General features: G+C 44.2%; 3 protein-coding genes and 2 pseudogenes across 26 annotated transcripts in view; all 5 read left to right on the top strand.

The window, feature by feature from the left end:
• LOC115397429 (protocadherin gamma-C5-like) overlaps positions 1 to 18293 on the top strand; it is a 292251-nt gene that overhangs the window by 244344 nt on the left and 29614 nt on the right. For 2 of the 24 annotated variants that reach the window (XM_030103777.1, XM_030103835.1), the window contains exon 1: positions 11924 to 14694. The exons of the other annotated variants lie outside the window; for them this stretch is intronic. In XM_030103777.1, coding sequence (XP_029959637.1) covers positions 12241 to 14694 — 2454 coding nt within the window. In that variant the 5' untranslated portion in view covers positions 11924 to 12240. Of the gene's footprint in view, positions 1 to 11923; positions 14695 to 18293 lie in introns of those variants that run through there. 24 annotated transcript variants of the gene reach the window in all.
• On the top strand, positions 1745 to 4536 carry LOC115397615 (protocadherin gamma-C5-like). Its single transcript, XM_030104023.1, has one exon. It carries the CDS (start codon positions 2028 to 2030, stop codon positions 4506 to 4508), a length of 2481 nt encoding a protein of 826 aa, XP_029959883.1. The 5' UTR covers positions 1745 to 2027; the 3' UTR covers positions 4509 to 4536.
• LOC115404182 (protocadherin gamma-C5-like) lies at positions 5136 to 7826 on the top strand. The gene has a single exon (XM_030113418.1). The coding sequence runs from the start codon at positions 5253 to 5255 to the stop codon at positions 7824 to 7826; it is 2574 nt and encodes an 857-aa protein (XP_029969278.1). The 5' UTR covers positions 5136 to 5252.
• LOC115404191 (protocadherin gamma-C5-like) lies at positions 8929 to 11553 on the top strand (annotated as a pseudogene).
• On the top strand, positions 15243 to 18028 carry LOC115397623 (protocadherin gamma-C5-like; annotated as a pseudogene).

Here is an 18293-nt window from a genome sequence, read left to right on the forward strand (position 1 = left end):
TTGTGTGAGGGGGAATATGAACATCAACCCTGGGCTTCATTAATCAGGAACTTGGATATGCTACCCTGAAGTCCTTTTCTTTCTTTTTTTTCTTTCTTTTTTTTTTTTTTTGTTTAGCGAGTTGTCTAGCTGTCTGTTTCACTTTGGGTATGATTTTCAGATCTTTAGTTTATTTGTTGTTTGTTTCTAATGTCTGAAACAAGAAGAAAAAGAACATGAAATAGTGTAGAGAATATAATAGATACAGTAAGTCTACTCAATTTACATCCAAGGCTGGCATGTGTGAACATTGTATTTTTCAGTCACAATAAATTTACAAATATAACCACCCAACCACCATTCCCCCACCCCCACTGACCCAAAGAAAAGAAAAATAAATTATTTCAAAGTATTTGCATCTACTCCTTTTTAATGCTGTTTCCACTGTTAGTGTATTTGGATCGTGTGTTTCGTGCAGCAGTATAAGTAGTGCTGACTGCTGAGGTCCGCCCTCCCTGGTAGAAACTGGCTGCAGCGTGCAGCAGCAGCAGTTGGCCGCCTGTGTGGCGCTGTCCACCCTTGTGGTGCTGAAAATAGCACTCACCCCCCTCCCAATGACTGCTTCTCACACAGTCTCTCGATCTCCCTCTGTCGCCCACTTTTATTTAAGAAATTACTTCTGCAAATAAACCCGCAAATATACTAAAATGGGGCATTTGCTTATTATTTTATACATAAGAAAATTCTCTGTTTAAGAATTTGGTGGTGTGTGTGTGTGTGTGTGTGTGTGTGTGTGTGTGTGTGTGTGTGTGTGTGTGTGTGTGTATATATATATATATATATATATATATATATATATGTATATATATTCATTGTGATATTTAACATGGTGTTTTGCATATGTTCAAAGCGAGGCTGTATAATACGCAATTATTATTATTATTATTATTATTATTATTATTATTATTATTATTATTATTATTATTATGGTTGTTGTTGCTTATTCATTTATTTTTTACGTTTTATGCGTCTTAAAATGTTAAAGTTTTAAGAATACGGGCAAGACTACAATTTTCTAAGAAAAATAACGCCGCTCTGTCTGCCTATCTGCTATATATACCTAGGTGTGAGAAAGACTGAAGACATGCTATGCCTGACTGTGTATATGAGAGAGGGAGTGGGAGGGAGGGAGAGAGAGAGAGAGAGAGAGAGAGAGAGAGAGAGAGAGAGAGAGAGAGCGAGAGAGAGAGAGAGAGAGAGAGCGAGAGAGAGAGAGAGATGCAAATAGAAGTAAACGCCCTCCTGCTCCATCTGCAGCTCCCCCTCCCATCGCACTTGCTCTACAGACCTCCATACGGGTATTTTTTGTGCGCGGCTGCAGACAGGATTATCTCTCTGAGGCGTGCGTCAAGCCGTGAAGACGTAATGACGTTGGTAGGCTGCACTGGCTCTCTCCTGCCACAGGAAGGCAACGAAGAGCCTATTCTGCAGCAATGACATGTGCATGCATGCAGGTGCATAGAGGCAGGGGAGTGGAGAGAATATTATAAGCACGTTTAATCATGCTCTTATCAGTTAAGGAGCTATTTCAAGCGCACTTGAATTCATAATCGTTTATACATCCAATATTACAACTTCAAAACTACTGTTGTAATATTTATTTTCTTAAAAGAAATTTAAAAAAAAATGATACGTAAAATAGTGAAGTCTCTTTAATGATTTTCACCGTTAAAATGTGCATGTTATACACATTGAGTTCTTTGTCTTCATCACCCTTCCACGTGAATGATGTGTAGATGCTCACTAATAATAGGATTGGTGGAAGTAGCTTTCCTCTCTCAGCCAATGAGATCCAGGGCTGTACAAAGAGATCCACTCTCTTCCACCGAGTAGCATCAGACTCCTAACCGAGACACTGTTCTGCACGGGAGGGGAGGAATGCATATGCAGACACAAAGTATGACTGACATCGCTTTCTTTGAGGACGCTTCTCCTTTGGATTATGCAACCCTGATACTACTGCGACATTGGGATTCCAGTGGAAAGATATGGGATTTATTGAACGTGGAATAATGTGGAAGAAATTACCGACATGGCAGGTGTTAATGTGGTGGCATCATTTCTTCCTTTTGTGGAGTACAATAGACGGACAGACTCGCTACAGCATCCCAGAGGAACTGAAGCAGGGATCGGTGGTAGGAAATCTAGCCAAAGATTTGGGTTTGGTTGTTTCTGAATTGTACCGGCGTAAATTGCGTATTACCTCGGAAGCGGGAAAGCAGTATTTTAATGTGGACTTGGGGAAAGGAGAATTGTTGGTGACGGACAGAATTGATAGGGAAGAACTGTGTGGGCAAAGACCGTCGTGTCTGTTGCCATTAGAGCTGATTATAGATAACCCCCTCCAACTGCACAGGGTTGAAATTGAAATACAAGACACAAACGATAATTCTCCACATTTTCTTACGAAAGGAAAGGTGCTAAAAATTGCGGAGCTGGTTAATCCAGGCACGCGATTTCCTCTAGAAAGCGCACAGGATCCTGACGTGGGCATTAATTCAGTGCGCTCTTATATTATCAGTAAAAACGAACATTTCAAACTGACAGTGAAAAATCATAAGGATGGTAGAAAGATCCCTGAACTGGTCCTCGATAAACCTCTTGATAGAGAAAAACTGCCAGAACATAACTTAATCCTCACTGCTGTAGATGGTGGAGATCCAGTGCGCTCAGGTACAACAGAAATTACTGTTATAGTACTTGACAATAATGATAATGCACCTCAGTTTGAAAGGCAGCTATATGAGGCAAATGTCAGCGAAAAGGCAACATCTGGAACTGAAATAGTGCGTCTTAAAGCCACAGATGCCGACGAAGGACCTAATGGGGAAATTGAATATTTCTTTGCAGAGCAAACTACAGATTTGATACTATCAATGTTTGACATTGATGCGTCAACTGGAATGATAAAGGTTAAAGGCAATTTAGACCACGAAACTAACTTTTTACATAGGTTTGATGTAACTGCAAAAGACAAAGGAAATCCACAGATGGATGGACATTGTGGTGTGGAAATTAAAGTAATTGATGTGAACGACAATGTCCCTGAAATAACTGTGTCATCACTAACAACACCTGTTTCTGAAGATTCAGCAATAGGAACAGTTATAGCAATATTATCTGCAAAAGATATGGATTCTGGTGACAACGGCAAAGTTAATTTAAAAATATCCCATATGTCCCCTTTTAAGTTAAATCCGTCGGTGTCGAATCATTATTCACTGGTGACAAATGAACGGCTTGATCGTGAAAAAAATGACAGATACAGTGTCAGGATAACTGCCACAGATGGTGGAAAACCCCCATTAACAAGTGAAAAAGTCATAATGGTTGAATTATTGGATGTAAACGACAACCCGCCACTTTTTTCCCAGGACGCATATGTAGTTTATATAAAGGAAAATTATGCTCCTGGAAATATTTTGTGCTCTGTGTCAGCAACTGATCTGGATTCAGGTGAAAACGCAAAAATCTCTTACTCCATACTGGACTCTAAAGTGCAGGACGTTTCTGTATCTTCTTATGTTTACATTAACTCGGATAACGGCAGCATCTACAGCATGCACTCGTTTGATTATGAGAAAATGAAGGTTTTTCAGATTCAGGTCCAGGCAAAGGATCAGGGCTCTCCGTCTCTCAGCAGCAACGCCACTGTCCATGTTTTTATCCTGGACCAGAACGACAACGCCCCCGCTGTTATTTACCCCTCCTCCGCTGTCCTGGGCTCCCTCTCTCATCAGAGGATGCCCCGCTCCGCTAAAGCGGGTCACCTGGTCACAAAGGTGACGGCTGTGGACGCAGACTCGGGCCATAACGCTTGGATCTCTTACAAACTGGCGGAGGCCACGGACGCCTCTCTGTTCACCGTCAATCTGTACACAGGAGAGGTGAGGACTAAACGCGCTGTGTCCGAGCAGGACGACTCCTCTCAGAGGCTGCTCATTGAGATCAGGGACGACGGAGAACCGGTCCAGTCCGCCACCGTCACGGTGTCCATCCTGATGGAGGACGGGCTCCACGAACCCATCTTAGACCTGAGACAGAAAGCGGCCGAGCCCAGCAAGAAAACTGGCAGAATCACCCTTTATTTGATTCTGTCTCTGGCCTCGGTGTCCGTGCTGTCTCTGGTGACTTTTCTCATCTTAGCGGTGAAATGCATCAGGAGCAGCAGGAGCAGCGGGAGCTGCTGCACGAGACGGAGTGACTGTGATGATTACAAGAACCCCAACAGAAACCTGCAGATTCAGCTCAACACTGACGGACCCATAAAGTACGTGGAGGTCCTGGGAGGAGACATGTTGTCTCAGAGTCAGTCCTTCAGGTCCTGCATGTCTCCAATGTCGGAGTACAGTGATTTCACTTTGATCAAACCCAGCAGCACCACAGACTTTAAGGAGGTGATCAGTGTGCTGGATGCGTCTTTACCCGACAGCACCTGGACCTTTGAGAGCCAGCAGGTGAGCACGTAAGATTTTATGAAGCTACGTTTAGTTCCATGTGTTGGTAAATGTTGTACAAATATTTTTTTTATATAGCTAATTTAATTGTAGGAGTATTTCTATCTATCTATCTATCTATCTATCTATCTATCTATCTATCTATCTATCTATCTATCTATCTATCTATCTATCGTGCTCCATTCAAAGCTTTCCGTAGCCAGTTGTGAGAAATTCAGCACCATGGAGGTGGACAGCGACTTGCAGTGTCCAAGATAATTCAGAAACATGATGCGATATATTCGTTGTTGTTTGATTTTTTTTTTTTTTGATTTCTTCATGTTTAATACGATATTTTTCAGTGCATTGTGTATCTTTTGCTCCTTTGTGTCCCTGGTTAGATGATTATCATTTTATCTCTCCGTGACAGTGCAGACATGCGAGGTAAGCTGTGACTTTAAGACTGTAGATCAGCCTGCTTCTTATTGGATCACAGATTTGAACGCTGTGCACCAATGGGATTCGGGACTGTACAAAGCAATCCAGTCCCTGCCCCCATTCAGCCTCGATGCTTAGACTCCTTCGATGCAAAGAACTAGAGAAAGGCAGCAATGAGCTCTTGTTTTACAATATGACGCTTCCGCATTCCGCTTTGATTCCACATGCTGCAATTTGCGAAAAATATTCAATTAGGAGTATACCAGCGATCATGGAATACACTTTGTTTTTTTCCTGGCACGATGTTGATTGGATTTAACATGTTATAGCAGCCCAAGGATGACAAAGAGAAAAGGATATCGAGACTGGAGGTGGCTGGCGCTATGGTGGCATCATTTCTTTCTCCTGTGGAGTACAATAGACGGACAGACTCGGTACAGCATCACAGAGGAACTAAAAGAGGGATCTGTGGTAGGAAACCTTGCCAAAGATTTAGGTTTGGGGTTGTCGGAGATTTTTGAGCGTAAGCTGCGTGTTGCCTCTGAGGCTGGTAAGCAGTACTTCAGCGTGGATGCGGGAAAGGGCGAGCTGGTGGTGAATGACAGAATAGACAGAGAGGCATTGTGTGGACAAAGCGCCAACTGTGTGCTGCCTCTGCAAATTGTAATTGAAGACCCATTACAACTTTTTCGCGTTGAAGTCGATATTCAAGATATTAACGACAACGCGCCCAGATTTCCATCCAATGATATTACTTTGGAAATAGCAGAATCCACAGTTACAGGGGTTCGCTTCCCCCTCGAAAGCGCAATTGATCCGGATGTTGGCAGCAATTCATTAAAATCATACACTCTCAGTAAAGATGAATGTTTTAGTGTTCGAGTTAAGGAAGTCGCAGGCGGAAGAAAAGTCCCTGAGTTGATTTTAACAAAACAATTAGACCGAGAGAGAAAAGGCGTGCACAAGCTTCTTTTAACAGCTTTAGATGGAGGTAATCCAGTGAGATCAGGGACTGCTCAGGTAACAGTCACAGTCCTTGACATCAACGATAATGTCCCTGTTTTTGAGAAACCACTGTATAAAATATCTGTGAGTGAAAACGCCGCAGAGGGTACACTGATTGTGCAAACAACTGCGACAGACATGGATGATGGTCAAAACGGAGAGATTGAATACTCATTTGGTGCACACACGTCAGATGCGATTCTTTCAGTTTTTACGATGGACAAAATATCGGGGACAATATTTCTTAAAGGGAAGTTGGATTTCGAGGAGACGGCAAATTATGAATTAGACATTAGTGCGAAAGATAAAGGCAGTCCGAGGATGGAGGGACATTGCACGGTGCAGGTTGAAGTTTTAGATGTCAATGATAATGCCCCCGAAATAATATTGACCTCTCATCCGAAGCCAGTGCGTGAAGACTCGCCTGATGGCACAGTTGTAGCTTTGCTTAGCGCAAGAGATCTAGACTCCGGGGATAATGGAAAGATAACACTAAAACTTGCCTTGAAATCTCATTTTGCCCTTAAACCATCGTTTTCCCACAACTACGCACTGGTTACAAGTGGTGCTTTAGATCGGGAAAATGTCTCTGAATATAAAATTGAGATAACAGCTTCTGATTCAGGCTCTCCGCCACTCTCTACTAAGAAGGTTGTCCCTGTCACCATAACTGATGTGAATGACAATGCTCCATTATTCACTCAGCAAACTTATAATGTGTATTTGAAAGAAAACCAAGTGCCAGGCTCTATACTGTATTCAGTATCAGCTTTGGACCTGGATTCAGGTGAAAACGCTAAAATCTCTTTCTCCATACTGGACTCTAAAGTGCAGGACGTTTCTGTATCTTCTTATGTTTACATTAACTCGGATAACGGCAGCATCTACAGCATGCACTCGTTTGATTATGAGAAAATGAAGTTTTTTCAGATTCAGGTCCAGGCAAAGGATCAGGGCTCTCCGTCTCTCAGCAGCAACACCACTGTCCATGTTTTTATCCTGGACCAGAACGACAACGCCCCCGCTGTTATTTACCCCTCCTCCGCTGTCCTGGGCTCCCTCTCTCATCAGAGGATGCCCCGCTCCGCTAAAGCGGGTCACCTGGTTACAAAGGTGACGGCTGTGGACGCAGACTCGGGCCATAACGCTTGGATCTCCTACAAACTGGCGGAGGCCACGGATGCCTCTCTGTTCACCGTCAATCTGTACACAGGAGAGGTGAGGACTAAACGCGCTGTGTCCGAGCAGGACGACTCCTCTCAGAGGCTGCTCATTGAGATCAGGGACGACGGAGAACCGGTCCAGTCCGCCACCGTCACGGTGTCCATCCTGATGGAGGACGGGCTCCATGAACCCATCTTAGACCTGAGACAGAAAGCGGCCGAGCCCAGCAAGAAAACTGGCAGAATCACCCTTTATCTGATTCTGTCTCTGGCCTCGGTGTCCGTGCTGTCTCTGGTGACTTTTCTCATCTTAGCGGTGAAATGCATCAGGAGCAACAGGAGCAGCGGGAGCTGCTGCACGAGACGGAGTGACTGTGATGATTACAAGAACCCCAACAGAAACCTGCAGATTCAGCTCAACACTGACGGACCCATAAAGTACGTGGAGGTCCTGGGAGGAGACATGTTGTCTCAGAGTCAGTCCTTCAGGTCCTGCATGTCTCCAATGTCGGAGTACAGTGATTTCACTTTGATCAAACCCAGCAGCACCACAGACTTTAAGGAGGTGATCAGTGTGCTGGATGCGTCTTTACCCGACAGCACCTGGACCTTTGAGAGCCAGCAGGTGAGCAGAGTGAAATTCTCAAGAACTTTCATGTTTGTACTCTTGGAAAAATTAATTGGCATTGTTCATGCATTGCAACGTTCTCAATTTCATGCAAGGACACAATACGTCGTTGTGTAAAAAAAAAAGAAAAAAAAAACGTGTGTGTGTGTGTGTTCTTGTATTTCTATCCTTGTTGGGGCCAAATGTCCCCACAAGGATAGCAAAACGTGGAACGACGTGCCTTGTGGGGACCTTTTTCTGGTCCTAAGTAGGAGAAACAGTGTTTTCTTGACCATGTTGTTGTTACTGAAAAAAGTAAAAGTGCAAAAACATTTCTTTAGGGTTAGGCTTTGTTGTGGTGTGGGTTAGGGTTAGGGTAAGGGTCAGGGTTAGGGGCTAGACATGAATGGGAGTCAATGGAAGGTCCCCACGAGGATAGAAATACGAGACTGAGCGTGTGTGTGTGTGTGTGTGTGTGTGTGTGTGTGTGTGTGTGTGTGTGTGTGTGTGTGTGTGTGTGTGTGTGTGTGTGTGTGTGTGTAACCGGATTGAGATTTTTTTTGGATTTTACATACAATATGATGTGTTCGAGCTCTTCTTTGGATTTTTTTTCTGAAACTGAAAATAAATTTGCATTCTTACTGAAATTAGCCCCATGAGGACATTTTTGCCCTCAACCCGAATGTGTGTGTGTGTGTGTGTGTGTGTGTGTGTGTGTGTGTGTGTGTGTGTGTGTGTGTGTGTGTGTGTGTGTGTTTTCCGGGTTTCTTAATGCTCATTGATATGATGTGTTCGAGGTCATATGTGGGCTATTTCTGAAAGTGATAAGTTTCTTTCTGCCTCGTGAAAAATGATATTTTCACTCTCAACCCGAAATTCATTTTGTTCTGTATTTTTCCCTTGTTTCTTAATGCTTTTCCATATCCCTCGTGTTGTACCTTTTCATACAATATAAACCCTAAGAGCTGCTTCTTGAACATTCAGTGTTTGTTATTGGACGCAGGGAGGGATTGTCCACCAATAGGAGTGTGCGTGGTACAAAGAGATCTACTCCCTCCCCCATCCATTCTCCACACTGTAGTCAGTATATGCTTCGATCCCGAGCAGAGAGCAGGATGCTTTTCCACATTCGGATTAAATAATATACATTGGATTTATATCTCACTATGTATAATTACAGATATCCTCGGTGTGCGGCAAGTCCACCGCTTCTGTATTTCCATGTTATTTTTTGTATTTTAGGGGGCATATTGTTGGGGAAATAAGTGTCATTGTAACCGACCGGGGATGACAAAGAGAATGGAATACCGAGACTGGAGACGGCTGGCTCTTTGGTGGAATCATTTCTTTCTCCTATGGAATACAATACACGGACAGATTCGTTACAGCATCCCAGAGGAGCTGGAACAAGGATCTCTGGTTGGAAATCTTGCCAAAGATCTGGGTTTAGGACTTTCGGATATTTTTGAGCGTAAACTGCGAGTCGCCTCTGAAGCTGGTGAGCAATATTTCAGAGTGGATGCGGGAAAGGGCGAGCTGGTGGTGAATGACAGAATAGACAGAGAGGCTTTATGTGGACAAAGCACAAGTTGTGTCTTACCCCTGCAGGTTGTTGTAGAAAACCCGCTGCAGTTACACCGGATAGAAGTGGAGATAAAGGACGTAAATGACAACGCTCCGACTTTTCTCAAAAGCGATCATCTAATAGAAATTGCGGAATCCACAGTTGTAGGAGTTCGTTTTCCGCTGGAAATGGCAGAGGACGCAGATGTCGGGAGTAACGGGTTAAAAACGTATGCGTTGAGCAAAAACGATTGCTTTACATTGAAAATAAGAGACGTAGAAAATGGCAGAAAAACACCGGAATTAGTATTAAATAAATCACTGGATCGAGAGAAAAAAGCCATTCACAATTTGATTCTTACTGCAATGGACGGAGGAAACCCTGTTAAATCCGGGACTTCAAAAATAACAATAACGGTGCTTGATTTTAATGATAATGTGCCATTATTTGAAAATGATTCATATAAAGTTGCTGTTAAAGAAAATGCTGCCAATGGTTCGTTTGTTATTGCAACAAAAGCAACTGACATAGACGAGGGTCTGAATGGGGAGATTGAGTACTCACTTGGTGTGCACACACCGCCATCTGTACTGTCCCTATTTTATATAAGTGCATTGACAGGAGAAATATATTTAAAACGACAGTTAGATTATGAAACTCAAAGTTCATATCGTATCGACGTTACTGCAAAAGACAAAGGTTTTCTAAAGATGGAGGGTCGCTGTACTGTTCAGGTTGATGTATTAGATGTAAATGACAACATTCCTGAAATTGTGCTCACTTCTAAATCAACTTCAGTGCCTGAAGACTCTCGCAGTGGGACGGTGGTGGCTTTGCTCAGTGTCCGTGATCTTGATTCCGGTGACAACGGTAAAGTAACGATACAGTTGACGAACGGTTCTCCTTTCACTCTGAAGCCGTCATTTTCTAACAATTATGCACTTGTCACCAGTGGGGCATTAGACAGAGAATCCTTTCCAGAGTATAATATTGAGATAACCGCCATCGATTCAGGCTCCCCTCCGCTTTTTTCTAAAAAAAACATACCTGTCACCATCACTGATGTGAATGACAATGCTCCATTATTCACTCAGCGAACTTATAATGTGTATTTGAAAGAAAACCAAGTACCAGGCTCTATACTGTACTCAGTAGCCGCTACGGACCTGGATTCAGGTGAAAACGCTAAAATCTCTTACTCCATACTGGACTCTAAAGTGCAGGACGTTTCAGTATCTTCTTATGTTTACATTAACTCGGATAACGGCAGCATCTACAGCATGCACTCGTTTGATTATGAGAAAATGAAGGTTTTTTCAGATTCAGGTCCAGGCAAAGGATCAGGGCTCTCCGTCTCTCAGCAGCAACGCCACTGTCCATGTTTTTATCCTGGACCAGAACGACAACGCCCCCGCTGTTATTTACCCCTCCTCCGCTGTCCTGGGCTCCCTCTCTCATCAGAGGATGCCCCGCTCCGCTAAAGCGGGTCACCTGGTCACAAAGGTGACGGCTGTGGACGCAGACTCGGGCCATAACGCCTGGATCTCTTACAAACTGGCGGAGGCCACGGACGCCTCTCTGTTCACCGTCAATCTGTACACAGGAGAGGTGAGGACTAAACGCGCTGTGTCCGAGCAGGACGACTCCTCTCAGAGGCTGCTCATTGAGATCAGGGACGACGGAGAACCGGTCCAGTCCGCCACCGTCACGGTGTCCATCCTGATGGAGGACGGGCTCCACGAACCCATCTTAGACCTGAGACAGAAAGCGGCCGAGCCCAGCAAGAAAACTGGCAGAATCACCCTTTATTTGATTCTGTCTCTGGCCTCGGTGTCCGTGCTGTCTCTGGTGACTTTTCTCATCTTAGCGGTGAAATGCATCAGGAGCAGCAGGAGCAGCGGGAGCTGCTGCACGAGACGGAGTGACTGTGATGATTACAAGAACCCCAACAGAAATCTGCAGATTCAGCTCAACACTGACGGACCCATAAAGTACGTGGAGGTCCTGGGAGGAGACATGTTGTCTCAGAGTCAGTCCTTCAGGTCCTGCATGTCTCCAATGTCGGAGTACAGTGATTTCACTTTGATCAAACCCAGCAGCACCACAGACTTTAAGGAGGTGATCAGTGTGCTGGATGCGTCTTTACCCGACAGCACCTGGACCTTTGAGAGCCAGCAGGTGAGCAGAGTGAAATTCTCCTCAACAACTTTCATGTTTATTCTATTGGAAAAATTAATTAGCAGTGTTCATGCATTGCAATGTTCTCAATTTCGTGCAGGGACACAATACGTCGTTGTGTAAAAAAAAAAAAAAACGTGTGTGTGTGTGTGTGTGTGTGTGTGTGTGTGTGTGTGTGTGTGTGTGTGTGTGTGTGAGAGAGAGAGAGAGAGAGAGAGAGAGAGAGAGAGAGAGAGAGAGAGAGATACTGAATTAAGCCTTTTTTTTTCGATTTAACATACAATATGGTGTGTTCGAGGTCATACGTGGTCTATTTCTGAAACTCATAACATAGTTTCTTTCTGACTGAAATTAGCCCCGTAAAAAAATTATAGTTTCACTCTCAACCCGAAATTCATTTTGTTCTGTTTTTTTCCCCTTGTTTCTTAATGCTTTTCCATATCCCTCGTGTTGTGTCGCCCGTTTCATGCAACATCGTCCCGAAGAGCTGCTTCTTGAACATTCAGTCTTCGTTATTGGACGCAGGGAGGGAATTGTCGACCAATAGGAGTGTGCGTGGTACAAAGAGATCTACTCCCTCCCCCATCCATTCTCCACACTGTAGTCAGTATATGCTTCGATCCCGAGCAGAGAGCAGGATGCTTTTCCACATTCGGATTAAATAATATACATTGGATTTATATCTCACGATGTATAATTACAGATATCCTCGGTGTGCGGCAAGTCCACCGTTTCTGGATTTCCATGCTGATTTCTATATTTTAATTGACATATTGATGGGGAAATAAGTGTCATTGTAACCGACCAGGGATGACAAAGAGAATGGAATACCGGGACTGGAGACGGCTGGCACTTTGGTGGAATCATTTCTTTCTCCTATGGAATACAATACTCGGACAGACTCGTTACAGCATCCCAGAGGAGCTGGAACAAGGATCTCTGGTTGGAAATCTTGCCAAAGATCTGGGTATAGGACTTTCGGATATTTTTGAGCGTAAACTGCGAGTCGCCTCTGAAGCTGGTGAGCAATATTTCAGAGTGGATGCGGGAAAGGGCGAGCTGGTGGTGAATGACAGAATAGACAGAGAGGCTTTATGTGGACAAAGCACAAGCTGTGTCTTACCCCTGCAGGTTGTTGTAGAAAACCCGCTGCAGTTACACCGGATAGAAGTGGAGATAAAGGACGTAAATGACAACGCTCCGAGTTTTCTCAAAAGCGATCACGTAATAGAAGTTTCCGAATCTACCGTTGTAGGAGTTCGTTTTCCGCTAGAAATGGCAGAGGACGCAGATGTCGGGAGTAACGGGTTAAAAAGTTACGCGTTAAGCAAGGATGATTGTTTTACATTGAAAATAAGAGAAATTGAAAATGGCAGAAAAACACCGGAATTAGTATTAAATAAATCACTGGATCGAGAAAAAAAAGCCATTCACAATTTGATTCTTACTGCACTGGACGGAGGAAACCCTGTTAAAACCGGGACTTCAAAAATAACAATAACAGTGCTTGATTTTAATGACAACGTGCCATTGTTTGAAAATGATTCATATAAAGTTGCTGTTAAAGAAAATGCTGCCAATGGTTCGTTTGTTATTGCAACAAAAGCAACTGACATAGACGAGGGTCTGAATGGGGAGATTGAGTACTCACTTGGTGTGCACACACCGCCATCTGTACTGTCCCTATTTTATATAAATGCATTGACAGGAGAAATATATTTAAAACGACAGTTAGATTATGAAACTCAAAGTTCATATCGTATCGACGTTACTGCAAAAGACAAAGGTCTTCCAAAGACGGAGGGTCGCTGTACTGTTCAGGTTGATGTATTAGATGTAAATGACAACATTCCTGAAATTGTGCTCACTTCAAAATCAACTTCAGTGCCTGAAGACTCTCGCAGTGGGACGGTGGTGGCTTTGCTCAGTGTCCGTGATCTTGATTCCGGTGACAACGGTAAAGTAACGATACAGTTGACGAACGGTTCTCCTTTCACTCTGAAGCCGTCATTTTCTAATAATTATGCACTTGTCACTAGTGGGGCATTAGACAGAGAATCCTTTTCAGAGTATAATATTGAGATTACCGCCATTGATTCAGGCTCCCCTCCGCTTTCATCTAATAAAATCATACCCGTTGCCATCACTGATGTGAATGACAATGCTCCATTATTCACTCAGCGAACTTATAATGTGTATTTGAAAGAAAACCAAGTACCAGGCTCTATACTGTACTCAGTATCAGCTTCGGACCTGGATTCAGGTGAAAATGCTCAAATCTCTTACTCAATACTGGACTCTAAAGTGCAGGACGTTTCTGCATCTTCTTATGTTTACATTAACTCGGATAACGGCAGCATCTACAGCATGCACTCGTTTGATTATGAGAAAATGAAGGTTTTTCAGATTCAGGTCCAGGCAAAGGATCAGGGCTCTCCGTCTCTCAGCAGCAACGCCACTGTCCATGTTTTTATCCTGGACCAGAACGACAACGCCCCCGCTGTTATTTACCCCTCCTCCGCTGTCCTGGGCTCCCTCTCTCATCAGAGGATGCCCCGCTCCGCTAAAGCGGGTCACCTGGTTACAAAGGTGACGGCTGTGGACGCAGACTCGGGCCATAACGCTTGGATCTCCTACAAACTGTCGGAGGCCACGGACGCCTCTCTGTTCACCGTCAATCTGTACACAGGAGAGGTGAGGACTAAACGCGCTGTGTCCGAGCAGGACGACTCCTCTCAGAGGCTGCTCATTGAGATCAGGGACGACGGAGAACCGGTCCAGTCCGCCACCGTCACGGTGTCCATCCTGATGGAGGACGGGCTCCATGAACCCATCTTAGACCTGAGACAGAAAGCGGCCGAGCCCAGCAAGAAAACTGGCAGAATCACCCTTTATCTGATCCTGTCTCTGGCCTCGGTGTCCGTGCTGTCTCTGGTGACTTTTCTCATCTTAGCGGTGAAATGCATCAGGAGCAGCAGGAGCAGCGGGAGCTGCTGCATGAGACGGAGTGACTGTGATGATTACAAGAACCCCAACAGAAACCTGCAGATTCAGCTCAACACTGACGGACCCATAAAGTACGTGGAGGTCCTGGGAGGAGACATGTTGTCTCAGAGTCAGTCCTTCAGGTCCTGCATGTCTCCAATGTCCGAGTACAGCGATTTCACTTTGATCAAACCCAGCAGCACCACAGACTTTAAGGAGGTGATCAGTGTGCTGGATGCGTCTTTACCCGACAGCACCTGGACTTTTGAGAGCCAGCAGGTGAGACAACATCTGTCTTTTGACGTCGTTATGTTTTTTTATTCATTTGTTGCATTTGTAATCTAGTCAATGCCATTTGAACCCCCACTATCGCATTTAAATAATAGATTGCTTGCCTTGTTGAATTTCGTTTTGTCTACTCTTCTCGATATGAATCGAATTAATGATTTTTGTGATGTCAGCTGTCTAATATTTTGAAAATTGCTCAAACAACAACTTCTTTCAGAACACAACAACTGACAGCATTTTTTTTAACAGAAACAAATATCATGGTATGAATGTGAGTGTTTTTTTATTTAATTTTCATTCTAGTATCTGCTGTTATTTTTTCCTTTTTCTATATGAAACTAAGCTTTTTTTTTAAGTTGAACAGAAGTTACTTGGTGCAACATAAGGACTGTTGCTTTCGTTTAACTTATTCAGTGTGCTTGTTCTTTCCGAGACCGTATGTTTTGGTTATTGTGGAAATCACCTCACTTGAGAGACCTGTGCACTTATGACAAGCACGCCTCAATCACGCTCGGCAGATTCTCAAATCGCACAGCTGTTTCTTTAAAGGCATTGCTCCGGTTTTCTCCTATTGGACGCTGTGAGAGACGCTCTTCTCCAATAGCACGCAGAACTGTACAAAGAGATCTACCCCCTCCCCCTTGCTGTCTCAGCACCGAAAACGTTCACAATGAAACAGGGTGACGGACGGTGGGATGAGCTCACATCACGGAGCTGAGAACAAAATTACAATTTTAAGCTTCAGACATGGCCCAAACTGTTTCACATGATTCAGCGGGTGGAGACAGAGCTCACTGGAAGTGGATATTTACTTCGATACTATTGATGGGAAACTACATTTTCTAACGAAACGGGAATGACAAAGAAAATGGGATACAAAGACTGGAGATGTCTTGTCCTCTGGTGGCATTATTTCGTTCTCTTGTGGAGTACAATCAACGGACAGACTCGTTACAGCATCCCAGAGGAACTGAAACAGGGATCGGTGGTAGGAAATCTTGCCAAAGATCTGGGTTTGGGACTAACAGATATTTTCGATCGTAAACTGCGTGTTGCCTCTGAAACGGGTGAGCAGTATTTCACTGTGGATGCGGGAAAGGGCGAGCTGGTGGTGAATGACAGAATAGACAGAGAAGCTTTATGCGGACACAGTGTCACCTGTATATTGCCTCTTCAGATAGTTCTTGAAAACCCTTTACAATTACACAGAATTGAGGTAGAAATAAAAGATATCAATGACAACTCTCCCATATTCCCCTCGAAAGAATTATCTTTGAAAATTGCGGAGCTGGCTGCAGTTGGAACTCGTTTTCTTTTGGAGGGTGCAGAGGATTCAGATGTTGGAGGTAATTCTGTAAAATATTACACGTTAAGAAAAAATGAATGTTTTAATTTAAAAATGAAGGAGATTGATGATGGTAAAACGGTCCCAGAGTTAGTGCTAGAGAAGCCACTTGATCGAGAGAAAAAGGCAGTCCATCAGCTGTTACTGACAGCTTTAGACGGCGGAAGTCCAGTCCTGTCTGGTACCTCACAAATAACTGTAACAGTACTTGATGCGAATGACAATTTTCCGATTTTTGATAAAAACGCATACAAAATTTCCTTAGAGGAAAATGCTTCAATAGAAACATTTGTGATAAAAATTGAAGCGACTGATGCAGATGAAGGACCAAACGGGGAAATTGAATTTTCTTTTGGTTCACGGACACCAGACTCCGTGTTATCTGTGTTTGAAATCAATCCGTTAACTGGAGAAATACGCTTGAAAGGAGGACTAGATTATGAAAAAGCCTCGTCTTATAAAGTCGAAATTACTGCAAAAGATAAAGGACTTCCTGTAATGGAGAGCAGTTGTCGTTTACAAATAGATGTGATCGATGTCAATGATAATACCCCAGAAATCGTTCTTACATCTGAGCCACAGCCTGTGCGCGAAGACGCACCAACAGGGACTGTGGTAGCTTTACTCAATGCACGTGATGCTGATTCCGGTAATAATAGCAAAGTGACACTGAGATTGCCCAAAGGCTCTCCTTTCACGTTGAAACCTTCATATTCAAATAATTATGCTCTGGTTACCAGTGGTGCTTTAGACCGAGAGAATATCTTTGAGTATAGTATTGAAATAACAGCCACTGACTCAGGCTCACCTCCACTCTCCAGTCGAAAACTCATACCAGTCAAAGTCATTGATGTGAATGATAATGCTCCATTATTCACTCAGAGAACTTATAATGTGTATTTGAAAGAAAACCAAGTGCCAGGCTCTATACTGTACTCAGTATCAGCTTCTGATCTGGATTCAGGTGAAAACGCAAAAATCTCTTACTCCATACTGGACTCTAAAGTCCAGGACGTTTCTGTATCTTCTTATGTTTACATTAACTCGGATAACGGCAGCATCTACAGCATGCACTCGTTTGATTATGAGAAAATGAAGGTGTTTGAGATTCGGGTCCAGGCAAAGGATCAGGGCTCTCCGTCTCTCAGCAGCAACGCCACTGTCCATGTTTTTATCCTGGACCAGAATGACAACGCCCCCGCTGTTATTTACCCCTCCTCCGCTGTCCTGGGCTCCCTCTCTCATCAGAGGATGCCCCGCTCCGCTAAAGCGGGTCACCTGGTCACAAAGGTGACGGCTGTGGACGCAGACTCGGGCCATAACGCCTTGGATCTCATTACAAACTGACGGAGGCCACGGACGCCTCTCTGTTCACCGTCAATCTGTACACAGGAGAGGTGAGGACTAAACGCGCTGTGTCCGAGCAGGACGACTCCTCTCAGAGGCTGCTCATTGAGATCAGGGACGACGGAGAACCGGTCCAGTCCGCCACCGTCACGGTGTCCATCCTGATGGAGGACGGGCTCCACGAACCCATCTTAGACCTGAGACAGAAAGCGGCCGAGCCCAGCAAGAAAACTGGCAGAATCACCCTTTACTTGATTCTGTCTCTGGCCTCGGTGTCCGTGCTGTCTCTGGTGACTTTTCTCATCTTAGCGGTGAAATGCATCAGGAGCAGCAGGAGCAGCGGGAGCTGCTGCACGAGACGGAGTGACTGTGATGATTACAAGAACCCCAACAGAAACCTGCAGATTCAGCTCAACACTGACGGACCCATAAAGTACGTGGAGGTCCTGGGAGGAGACATGTTGTCTCAGAGTCAGTCCTTCAGGTCCTGCATGTCTCCAATGTCGGAGTACAGTGATTTCACTTTGATCAAACCCAGCAGCACCACAGACTTTAAGGAGGTGATCAGTGTGCTGGATGCGTCTTTACCCGACAGCACCTGGACCTTTGAGAGCCAGCAGGTGAGCACGTGACATTTCCGAGTGAATACTTGCGCATGTTGCAGGGTTTTAAAGGTGGTATATGTAAGTTTCCAGAATTGGAACTGCATAATCCTGTAAACACAGAGACTCATGCATTTCTTGGCTAACATGCACATATAGGCTGTCCATATTTCTCTGGCGGTAAAAGAAGTAAAACTCATTTAGCAGAATATCGCAGCATATTTTGTGGGCTCCATATGTCTTTAAAATATTGTTTATATCTTCAGTAAAATGTCAAATGTGTGTTGTTGTTTGTC

Source organism: Salarias fasciatus, chromosome 2 (genome assembly GCF_902148845.1).
Source record: "Salarias fasciatus chromosome 2, fSalaFa1.1, whole genome shotgun sequence".
Lineage (NCBI taxonomy): Eukaryota > Metazoa > Chordata > Actinopteri > Blenniiformes > Blenniidae > Salarias > Salarias fasciatus.